Source organism: Budorcas taxicolor, chromosome 9 (assembly GCF_023091745.1).
Source record: "Budorcas taxicolor isolate Tak-1 chromosome 9, Takin1.1, whole genome shotgun sequence".
NCBI lineage: Eukaryota > Metazoa > Chordata > Mammalia > Artiodactyla > Bovidae > Budorcas > Budorcas taxicolor.
The window spans coordinates 77,713,175-77,725,572 of record NC_068918.1 but is presented as its reverse complement, the minus strand read 5'-3'; the positions used below and the strand labels follow the sequence as shown (position 1 = coordinate 77,725,572).

Genomic DNA, 12,398 nt, shown 5'->3' with positions numbered 1-12,398 from the left:
AGTATCAGGGTCTTTTCCAGTGATTCAGTTCTTTGCATCAGGTGGCCAAAGTATTGGAGCTTCAGCTTCAGCACCAGTCCTTCCAATGAATATTCAGGGTTGATTTCCTTTAGGATGGACTGGTTGGATCTCCTTACAGTCCAAGGGACTCTCAACAGTCTTCCAACACCACAGTTCAAAAGCATCAATTCTTCAGCGCTCAGCCTTCACTATGGTTCAACTCTCACATCCATACATGACTACTGGAAAAATCATAGCTGTGATTATATGGATCTTTGTTGGTAAAGTAGTATCTCTGCTTTTTAATACACTGTCTAGGTTTGTCATAGCTTTTCTTCCAAGGAGCAAGCGTCTTCAGTGATGTCTGACTCTTTGTTACACCACAGACTGCAGACCACCAAGCTTCTCTGTCCATGAAGTTCTCCAGGCAAAAATACTGGAGTGGGTTGCCATTTCCTCCTCCAGGGGATCTTCCCAACACAGGGATCGAACCCAGGTCTCTTAGATCTCCTTCACTGGCAGGCAGGTTCTTTACCACTAGCACCACCTGGGAAACTTGAGTAAGGGAGAGCAGCTCCCCAAAGAAAAGCTGTCACTAAATAAGAGCTATTTACACTACGTTTGAAGTGAAGTGAAGTGAAGTCACTCAGTCGTGTCCGACTCTTTGCGACCCCATGGACTACATGTAGCCTACTAGGCTCCTCTGTCCATGGGATTTTCCAGGCAATAGTACTGGTGTGGGTTGCCACTTCCTTCTCCAGGGGATCTTCCCGACCCAGGGATTGAACCCGGGTCTCCTGCATTGTAGACAGATGCTTAACCGTCTGAGCCACCAGGGAAGTCACACTACATTTAGAGGTAGTTTATTTGCTGTGACAGTTTAAAAAGTAACTTTCTAAATTTGGGAAGATTCACACCCTATTTGTATCCCTAAAGGAGTCTTCCCCATCCTTCACTTGTCACATTTTTGTTAAATCAGCTAGAAGACATATTGCTTGAATGCCCAGAAAGATTATCAACTCAATTTAAAAGAGCTGGGTATTGGGAAGCATGTCATACAACGTTGTGTTTTCATAAAACCAGATTAATATATTGAAGTTGACACTACTGAAAGCCCAAAAGAAATTCTAGATTATTCATTTTCTGTTTTCTTGGTAGTTAAAAACCTGTTTACTTATTTTATCTTTTTTAAAAATAGGTAATTTATTTACAAAGATCAAAGCAACACTAAAAGATACACATTGAGATGTCTCCTCTCATCTGGCCTGTTCCTTCTTGCCCACCATGGATAACCCATCTTTTATTTCATTTTTAATCCTTTCAGTATTTCCTCATGCAAACAGGGGCAAATATATATACATATGTATATTTATTTATAGATGTATTTATATACATCTATATATATATTCTACATTTTATTTAACTTAATACACCCTGAAGATTATACTTTAAGAGCTTCTCTCTCCTCCCTCCCTCCACATTCTGGACAGTTCTCTCAGTAGCAAATCTTACACAATTTTATTGAAGAATATAGTATTTTTCTATTTTTCAATGATTCAGTGAACATTCTCAGTATAGTCTTATCAGAGAACGTGATTTAAAAAATTAGGAAGAGATATCCGAGTTATATAGCTCTGTGTATTCTTGCCACCTCTTCTTAATATCTTCTGTTAGGTCCACACCATTTCTGTCCTTTATTGTGCCCAGCTTTGCATGAAATGTTCCCTTGGTATCTTGAATTTTTTTGATCAGATCTCTAGTCTTTCCCAATCCATTGTTTTCCTCTATTTCTTTGCACTGATCATTGAAGAAGGCTATCTTATCTCTCCTTGCTATTCTTTGGAACTCTGCATTCAGATGCTTATATCTTTCCTTTTCTCTGTTGCCTTTTGCTTCTCTTTTTTTCATAGCTATTTTTAAGGCCTCCTCAGACAACCATTTGCCTTTTTGCACTTCTTTTTCTTTGGGATGGTCTTGATCACTGCCTCCTGTACACTGTCACGAACCTCCATCCATAGTTCTTCAGGCACTCTGTCTATCAGATCTAATCCCTTGAATCTATTTGTCACTTCCACTGTATAATCATAAGGGATTTGATTTAGGTCATACCTGAATGGTCTCGTGGTTTTCCCTACTTTCTTCAATTTAAGTCTGAATTTGGCAGTAAGAAGTTCCTGATCTGAGCCACAGTCAGCTCCCGGTCTTATTTTTGCTGACTGTATAGAGCTTCTCCATCTTTGGCTGAAAAGAATATAATCAATCTGATTTCGGTATTGACCATCTGGTGATGTCCATATGCAGAGTCTTCTTTTGTGTTGTTGGAAGAGGGTGTTTGCTACGACCAGTGCGTTCTCTTGGCAAAACTCTATTAGCCTTTGCCCTGCTTCAATCTGTACTCCGAGGCCAAATTTGCCTGTTATTCCAGGTATTTCTTGACTTACTACTTTTTGCATTCCAGTCCCCTTTATAAAAAGGACATCTTTTTTGGGTGTTAGTTCAAGAAGGTGTTGTAGGTCTTCATAGAACCGTTTAACTTCAGCTTCGTCAGCATTATTGGTTGGGGCATAGACTTGGATTACTGTGATATTGAATGGTTTGCCTTGGAAACGAACAGAGATCATTCTGTCCTTTTTGAGAATGCATCCAAGTACTGCATTTCAGACTCTTTTGTTGACTATGATGGCTACTCCATTTCTTCTAAGATCCCGGATTCTTGCCCACACTAGTAGATGGAATGGTCATCTGAGTTAAATCCATCCATTCCTGTCCATTTTAGTTTGCTGATTCCTAAAATGTTGATGTTTACTCTTGCCATCTCCTGTCTGACCACTTCCAATTTGCCTTGATTCATGGACCTAACATTCCAGGTTCTTACTTCTCTTTAAAGCACCAGACTTCACTTCCATTGCCAGTCACATCCACAACTGGATGTTGTTTTTGCTTTGGCTCTGTCTCTTCATTCTTTCTGGAGTTATTTCTCCATTGATCTCCAGTAGCATGTTGGGCACTACTGACCTGGGAAGTTCATCTCTGAACTCCTATATTTGTCCTATATTTTTGCCTTTTCATACTATTCATGAAATAGTTCTCAAGGCACGAATACTGAGAAACTTGTATGCAGGTCAGGAAGCAACAGTTAGAACTGGACATGGAACAACAGACTGGTTCCAAATAGGAAAAGGAGTACGTCAAGGCTGTATATCATCAACCTTCTTATTTAACTTATATATGCAGAGTACATCATAAGAAACGCTGGGCTGGATGAAGCACAAGCTGGAATCAAGATTGCTGGGAGAAATATCAATAACCTCAGATATGCAGATGACACCAGCCTTATGGCAGAAAGCAAAGAAGAATTAAAGAGCCTCTTGATGAAAGTGAAAGAGGAGAGTGAAAAAGTTGGCTTAAAACTCAACATTCAGAAAACTAAGATCATGGCATCAGGTTCCATCACTTCATGGCAAATAGGTGGGGAAACAGTGGCTGACTTTATTTTGGGGGGTTCCAAAATCACTGCATGAAATTAAAAGATGCTTGCTCCTTGGAAGAAAAGTTATGACCAACCTAGACAGCATATTAAAAAGCAGAGGCATTACTTTGCCAACAAAGGTCCATCTAGTCAAAGCTGTGGTTTTTCCAGTAGACATGTATGGATGTGTGAGTTGGACCATAAAGAAAGCTGAGACCAAAGAATTGATGCTTTTGAACTGTGGTTTTGGAGAAGACTCTTGAGAGTCCCTTGGACTGCAAGGAGATCCAACCAGTCCATCCTAAAGGAGATCAGTCCTGAATATTCATTGGAAGGACTGATGCTGAAGCTGAAACTCCAATACTTTGGCCACCTGATCTGAAGAACAGACTCATTTGAAAGGACCCCGATGCTGGGAAATATTGAAGTCAGGAGGAGAAGAGGATGACAGAGGATGAGATGCTTGGATGGCATCACCAACTCAATGGACAAGAGTTTGAGTGAACTCTGGGAGTTGGTGATGGACAGGGAGGCCTGGTGTGCTGCAGACCATGGGGATGCAAAGAGTTGAACATGACCGAGCGACTGAACTGAACTGAACCTGAGTTGTAGGAGAAGATACCGTCCCCTCACTGTTGCTGCTCCTTTTCAGACTTTCTTTAGTTTTTGACTCCATTTTTATTACCCTTCCTTCCTCTTTCATTTTCATTACACATCTGATATCAACAAATATGGACTACTGATTCACTCACCAAATATTCATTATGGGCCTTCCACTATTATTACTGTTATTCATATTGGTTGCTAACATTACTTACGCACTCATTATGAATCAGTTATTCTACTAGCTGCTTTCCTGCATTATCACATTTAATTCTGTTAAGTTTTTTTTAAAGTTTCCATTGTACACTTGAGGAAAATGAGGGTCAGAGAAGTTAATTCAATTGCTGCTATTAACTGTCAAATATTGAATTCAAGTCTCTTTTACTCACAAAACATACGCTACTTGTTATTATTAAATTTTTAAAATTACTTCCCCTTAGCTTTACCTGAGGTATGATGGATAAATAAAAACTGTATATATTTAGGCTGGACAACATGATTCTTTTTAAAGGTTACAGTGGGAGGATTTAATATACTTATATGTTGTGAAATGATTACCACAATCAACACATCTACTATTCTACACAGCCAATTTTTTCTTTCTTCCTTTTTTATTTTTGCAGTAAGAATACTCAAGATCTGCTCTTTTAGCAAATTTCAAATATACAATAGAGTACTATTAACTCAAAACATATGCTTTTAAATAACGTACCACAGAAAGAGCCAGACATATTTGGAGAATTCCAACTAGCTGAGGATGATTATGGGAAAGGGTATGAGGGAGGAAGGACTAGGCAAGAGGTCATGCTGCAGAAGGCGGCAGGATTTTAGATCACAGATCTAGTATGCCCTCATCAAGATTTATCAGCTTTACTCTGAAGGGTATGGGTAACAACCATGGGGCTTTTAAGCAGGTAAATATGCAATAAAATCTGAATTTAAAAAGACATTTCTAGCAGAAGTGAGAAGGACAGATTGGAAAGACCACAACTGGGTTAGACTAAAGGTGGTAGGCTAATTAAGTGTACAGAGAATAGGTGACAGAGTGTGAACAAAATGGAGTTACTTGATACCAAATACAGATATTGAGCCTTTTCAAGTTTCATATAATTTAAAACTTTAAAAATCATTCAACATGAGTAAATATGTCTGAGCCCCAACCACCTTTTTTTATCTCCATTTGAACAAGCTGAAAAACTGCTGACAGAAAGATTTCCACTTTAATCAAATGAGAAAGCACACTATCACAAAATATTTAGAATTATGTATTTCTAAAATTGTATGTACTAAGAAAAATCTAAAAACATATTAGAGAGTGATATTAAGTGGAAAACTTACAGAGTAAATTAAAAAATATAAAAATAAACTTTTTTCTTTAGAATTGGGACTTCAGGCATTGTCTAGTCAAATCCTTCCATTTTATAGATAAGAAAACTAAAGGACAAAAGAAGGCATATTACTTGTAAAATATGCTTAGGGCGCCATTTAGGATTAGATCCCAAGTTTCCTGATTCCTTATTTAATGATTTTCTCACTTTCTTTTTTTTTTTTTAATTTTTATTTTATTTTATTTTTTTAAATTTTACTTTACAATACTGTATTGGTTTTGCCATACATCAACATGAATCTGCCGTGGGTGTACACGTGTTCCCAATCCTGAATCCCCCTCCCACCTCCCTCCCCATACCATCTCTCTGGGTCATCCCAGTGCACCAGCCCCAAGCATCCTGTATCCTGCATCAAACCTAGACTGGCGATTCGTTTCTTATATGATATTATACATGTTTCAGTGCCATTCTCCCAGATCATCCCACCCCTATGAAATGGAAGACCTGGAATTTTTAAAAGTTCTCCTGGCAAAATTGGGTAAGGGAGGAGTCAAGCAAGCTCATCGTAAATGTGGACCATATATTAATGCTTTATATAAGATCTCACTTAATCCTCACATCTACTTTACAAGCAGGTATTATCCATATGACAGACGGGAAACAGAGAGCCTAGAACTTGCTAAAGGCTAAATGACTATCAGACATCAAAGCTCATCTCTCCATCATACTGCACTAATGCCAAAGATGATAGAAGTGTTTTCTTCCAATGTTTAAAAAAATACCAAGTTGTATTAATAAATTCAGAAATCATTAAACACTGACCTGTAACATGCACCTGGACACAACAACTTCAGGTACTTCAGGGAATTTTTGTCGCAGGTCATGCAAAACCTGAAAATCAATTTGGTGGCTTCCTTGGGCCATTCGTATCTTGCCTGATCAGGACTATTTGTACAACAGGCAATTCTAGGCCTTAGTGGAAACAGTACTCATCTCTTCTGTCCAAGCATTTTCTGTGAAAGAAAGAAAAAAAAATTTTAATGAGAACTATTATAGAATTAATATTATCATGGATTTAAAATTTCAATACAAAAGGGTATGTGCTTTAGTATCTATTTAGTATAAGTTATAAAAATATTCAGTCTTATAATGCTTGCAGTATAGTTTTCAGTTTATAACTACCGATGGCAAACTTTAAAATTTTCTAATTCCTATGTATTTGTGTATGCTTTATAATGGATGTGCCTAAAGGCATTCAAATAAGAAATTACTGTCAAGGTTGTTTTAAAAGGGAAAAAATGAGTAACGTCACTGATTTTTTTCTTAATTATCAGAGGAGAGCCTAAGGGAGTAATCTTATTTATTCTACTAAAATTTTTTAAACTTTGGATCCTAAAAAAGTTTGGTTCTACAAATAGCTTTGCATGCTCTATCTAAAAATGATCTATAAGTCAAAAAATATTTGATATTTTGTCTTTTCAGATGTACTTAATCCTTAAATGTGTAATCAATTCATTCTCAGGGGCTTGGTAGCATTTTATTCCCTCTGTCTCTATTAAATCAGTATTTTAAAATACTAATGCTTGAGCCCCAACCCCAGAGGTTCTGATTTGATTGGTTGGGAGCAACATGAGCATATGGATTTTTAAAAGCCCCCTAAGTGATTGTAATGTACAGTCCAAGTTGAGAAATACCCAATTTATTTATATCCCTAACATTCTTAACATAAACCATGTTTAATCTTAAAGCCTCTTTGGGATATAAATAGCATATAAATACATTAAACCTATATAACATATTAAAATTTTTAAAATCATACTATTTGCGCAATAATTAAAATACAATTCATTTTAGAATAAATTTAACAATAAGACGATCTCTTTAAAACAAATTTCTTATCTGTAATATTTCTCTTTTCCATAAGCTTAAATACAAGTCTATAAACTCCATGAACACAGAAATTGGTCTCTCATGTCCCTTATTGCACACCTACCACTCTGTAGACAGTTTTCAGCTTAACAGTAGATATTAAACACTTTTGAGTAAATCTAGTTATGACAGAATTCCTGAATCCTCAATAGAATAAAAGCTCATTTGGATATCATGTTTGGTAAAGACTTTCAAACTTTTTATCATCATTTGGTTAATTTTTCCCCATTTCTTTTGTCTGTGTGACTTCAGCTTAGTTACATCTCCTAGGTAAAAGCACTGCCAAACCAAATTATTTGCATTACAGATTTCCCCAATCTATTTCAAACACACACACACACACACACACACACACACACACACACACACACTATTTTAGCATCCAATGTAATATTTCTACAAATGGGTTGCAAGAGAAAAGAAGAGTACCGGAAATTCATAAATGATATTTAAACATAATATAAGGGACAGTAAACATGCTATAGCATTGCTGATCTTGAGAAAGTCTCTCTGGACTTCACTCCAGTTATCAACTCATTTATCTGCCCATTCCCTCTTTCAGGCTAAACTCCTTGAAAGGATGGTTTATACTTTGTCTTCATTTCCTCCCTCTTATCACTTTAAAATCTACCAACTCAGGTTTTCATAGTTTTTCTTCACTGAAACTACTTATCAAAGTTGCCCAGGATCTTCAGATTGTTAAACTTAACGTCACTCCTCAGGCCTCATCTCACTAGATCTCTCTTCAGTTTATAAACCAGTCAACCACTCCCCATTCTCTAAACAATTTCTTCACTTAGCTTCTGAGATTTATACTCTTCTGGATTTCTACCCACCCACTGGCAGTTCCTTGTCAGTTTTCTTTGTCAGATCCTTCTCTGGACATCTAAACATCAGTGAGTTATGCAGTTCAGACCTAGGGTTTCTTTTCGATTACACCTACGTTCCTTGTCAAGGTAATCTCAACCAAACACGCTACTTTAAACAAAGGCTTTGCAAATCTCTATGTCCAACTCCAAGGGAGCTCTTTCTCCCTTGAGTTCCAGGCTACATGACCAGCTGCTTTCTTCACATCTACATCTGGATATCTAAAATTCACTTCAAACTTAGTATGTCCAAAATTGAACTCTACATTTCCCCTACCCAGACCAAATCTTTCCCAGTCTCTTTCACCTCCATATATGGTACCATCAGTCACTCAGTTGGTCCTTCTCACACGCCATATCTAATCTATCATCAAGTTTTGCTGGCTATCTGCCAAAGAATTATTCTGAATCTGATCACATTTCCCCACCTCTATTACTACTGCTCTTATTCAAGCCATGATCACAGCTCACCTAGACTGCTACTGCCAAGGTCTCCTCCTTGCTTAACTCTGTGCTCCACCCCTACCTCTTACTCTACTGAACAGAGTGATCCTTGTGAAAAGTAAATCCGAACAATCATTTCCCCAGCACAAAATCCTGTAACACAAGACCCCTGGCTAACTACCACCTGGGACTTCATCTCCTACCACTGTCTTCGTCCCCTCAGTTCCACACTGAGTTCCCTCACACTGGTTATTTCTCAAAGAGAAGCTAACCTCATTCCTCCCTTGGGTCTTTTAGACTTGTGGCCCCTTTTGCTTGGAACCCTTTCCCCTCAGATATTTGCATGGCTCTCTCACACTTCACTAAGAAGTCTGATCAGACTGCTTCCTTGACCAATCTTTCTACCTAGAATATTGCCACACTTCTCTCCTCTCCTTCCCTATCACATCTTCATACCTTGGTTTTACTTCATAGCATTTTATCAATACTGACATATCTACCTATCTACCTACCTGCCTAACCTTAAAGCGTTAGCTCCACAGGATCAAGAACTTCAAAGTTTACAGCTGTATTCCCAAGGACCTAGGTCCAAGATGTAAGATTTGTTGGATGAAATAAAGGCTTTACTGTATGGGTTCTTCATGTATTCTGCTTCTAAAATGCATTTCAAGTAATCTAGATTTGGAAATTATAATTTGATGGAAAGGCAAATAAATAAATCCTCAGTCTAAATTCAGGACAACCTTTCTTATTTAAAAGAGAATGAAAATAAATTTCAACTCATTATTAACACATATACAAAAATCTCTGAAGTTCTTTGAAAAAACTCTTATATGACTATCAAGTATACTAACAAGAAAATTGTTCAAAAGCACAATTGTATTTTAGGGATTCCACTTCTTGAAATGGCAAAGTAGCTCCTACTGGACTGATGCTCTCACGAGTAACTTTTGTAAATAGACAAAACATAAAGAGCTTGAAAACAGAAACAGCAAAGTGGGAGTGGTGATGCTGGGGGTTGGGAGGAGAAGTGAGTCAGTAGTTGCAAGAAGTAGACAACATGGGGTGACTTTCCATTTTTTAAATGGTTTTTACCCAGAGAGCACATCCCAGTTGTTTTTGCGTAGCAAAAGCCCAAACAAGTAAATCTTCAGTCTAATTCGCTTAATGAACCAAAGGACAGATTTTGCCATGACCACAACAGCTGAAAACCTAGTGAGTAAATCACCAAAAGGAGAGAAACACCAAATTTTGTGTATAGTATCTACACATATCTTTGGTTCCCAAACTGTACAGACGAGATTCCAAGAAATCAGGCTAAGGTTAAAGTAACAGAAGTGAGGTTTCAGTTTGTAGTTTAAGTTCAGCCAAGTTAACTGCCTACTAAAACAAACAAGCAAGCATGCAAACCACTAACCAAACATCAACTCATTCTAAAGGAACACAATAAACTTCAGTCTCTACAATGTGTCATTCATAACATCCAAGTTATAATCTAAAATTATTACACAGAAGACACAGGAAAAACTGACCCATTGTCAAGAGAAAGGCAACTGAGGGAGACCAAGCCCAAGATGACCCAGATGCTAGAATTAGCACATAAGGATTTTAAAGCAGCTATTTTAACTATGTTCAGGAATATAAGGGCCAATATGCTTAGATTTCTCAGTCAAGGAAAAAAAAAACTATAAAAGAAATGTAAATTCAAGAAGTGAAAAATAAAATGTCTGAAATAAAATTCACTGGCTAGGCTTAGTCACAAATTGGAAATGACAAAAGAGTCAGTGAACTTGAAGACACAGCAATAGAAATCATTAGAACCTGAAGGATGGAGAAAAAAAAAAAAGACTGAGCCAGGGAAATGAACCTAGCTCAGGGACCTGTGAGAAAGAATCAGTAACTCTTAACATACCTGTAACTGGAATTCCAGAAGGAAAGGGGGCAGAGAATGGGATAGAAAAAAGTATTTAATGAAACAGTGTCTAAAAATTTCCCCAAGTTAGTGAAAGATCTAAATTTACACATCAAGAAGAACTTGACTGGCTCCCTGTCCATCTTGGAGGTTGTTCTTGGTTGGGAACCATTTCACACCTAAAGCAGGAAGACGGTGGTCACAAGGAAGACAATAAAGTTGCCTAAATCACTCAGCTCTAGACTCTGTATCAACCCAAGATTCCAACTCCTTAAGAAAAGCGGCAAGCACATGTTGGAGTACATGCAGGCTCTGAAAATGGTAAGATGAGGCAATGTGAAACTGGTCATCCTCATCAACAACTGCCCAGGTTGAAGAAATCTGAAACAGAGAATTACGCCATGTCAGCCAAAACTGGTATCCATCTGCAGTGGCAATAATGTTGAATTGGGCACAGGGTATAGGAAATACCAGAATACACACCATGGCTATCACTGATCCGGCTGATTTGGCATCGTTAGAAGCATGCCAAAACAGATTAGTGAAAAGTCAATCATGGAAAAATTTTCTATAATAAAACTGGTCAGAGTCTGCTTTAAATACAACAAACAAGCAAAAAGATCTTGATCAAGAAGATCAGCAAGTCTTAAACAGGAAAAGCCAGAGAAATCACACGTAGGCATAATAGTCACAGTGCTGAAAACCAAAGAAAAAGAAAATCCTAAAAGCAGTCAAAGAAATAAAATAAAGGGCAACAACAATTTAAATGAAGGCTGACTACTCATTAAAGACAGTGAAGGCCAGAAGATACTGAAAAGACAAAATTCAAGTGCTGAAAGGGAAAAGAAACAATTAACCCATATTCTGCATCCACCAAAAGCAGACTTTAAGAACAAAGCAAGGTAACTATTTTTAAATGTAGCCTGTGAGTGAGTGAATAAGCTTTACAACTAAACACACTGTTGAAACAAACAGGTATTTATTTAATTTTGAAAGGAAAACCTAGAAATACCTTACAATTTAATCTGGAAAATTATTTCTAATAATAAACAGAAATGTATTTTCTATGGTTAAGATGGAAAATGACTGCTCTTCTGAGAAAAGAATAAAGAAATCATGCTTTACAGGAACGCTCCTAACAATAGGGGTAAAATTCTAGCACCTAACCTACTGCCAGCTCAAATAATCTGGGAGTAAGCTCTTAATGATTTTAAATAGTAGCAGAGTGTACGTGCTGCTGGGTGCTGTGCTCAGGCACTGAGTTGTGTCTGACTCTGCAACCACATGGACTGCAGCCTGCCAGGCTCCCTTGCCCATGGAATTTTCCAGGCAAGAATACTGGAGAGGATCACCATTTCCTCCGCCAGAGGATCTTCCTGACCCAGGGACTGAACCTGCGTCTCCTGCACTGGCAGGGGGATTCTTTACCACTGAGGCTGCTGGGAAGCCCAGCAGAGTATATACAGCACTACAAACCCAACCATAAGTATACTGGAAAGATTTAAAAAATGTGCCATGTTATTTCCTTTCCTAGCGTATGTAAACAACTTATTTCTAACCTCTCAATATTATGACAGTGCAGAGTACTAAGCATCAGTTAATGGCTCAGACTTCATGTTATGATAATCATCAAGTCTTCATTTCACTACCGTTCACTATGGTGAATTTTTCCAGGACTGTAACAGTGGTATGATACATGTAACTGTTAACCGTACTCCCAAGAAGAGACCATAGCCTCCAGATCAAAAAACAACAACAACAAAGAAAAGCAACAGGACTTACAGGTCTGAACAGAATTTGAGCATTTATGAGGTACCTGGATATTTAAAACTGGACTATCATCATCC

General features: G+C 37.7%; 1 protein-coding gene across 2 annotated transcripts in view; it reads right to left on the bottom strand.

The window, feature by feature from the left end:
• The window catches only part of TAB2 (TGF-beta activated kinase 1 (MAP3K7) binding protein 2), an 85,831-nt gene that overhangs the window by 35,372 nt on the left and 38,061 nt on the right, over positions 1 to 12,398 (bottom strand). For both annotated transcript variants that reach the window (XM_052645600.1, XM_052645599.1), the window contains exon 2: positions 6,223 to 6,413. In XM_052645600.1, coding sequence (XP_052501560.1) covers positions 6,223 to 6,324 — 102 coding nt within the window. In that variant the 5' untranslated portion in view covers positions 6,325 to 6,413. The remainder of the gene's footprint in view (positions 1 to 6,222; positions 6,414 to 12,398) is intronic.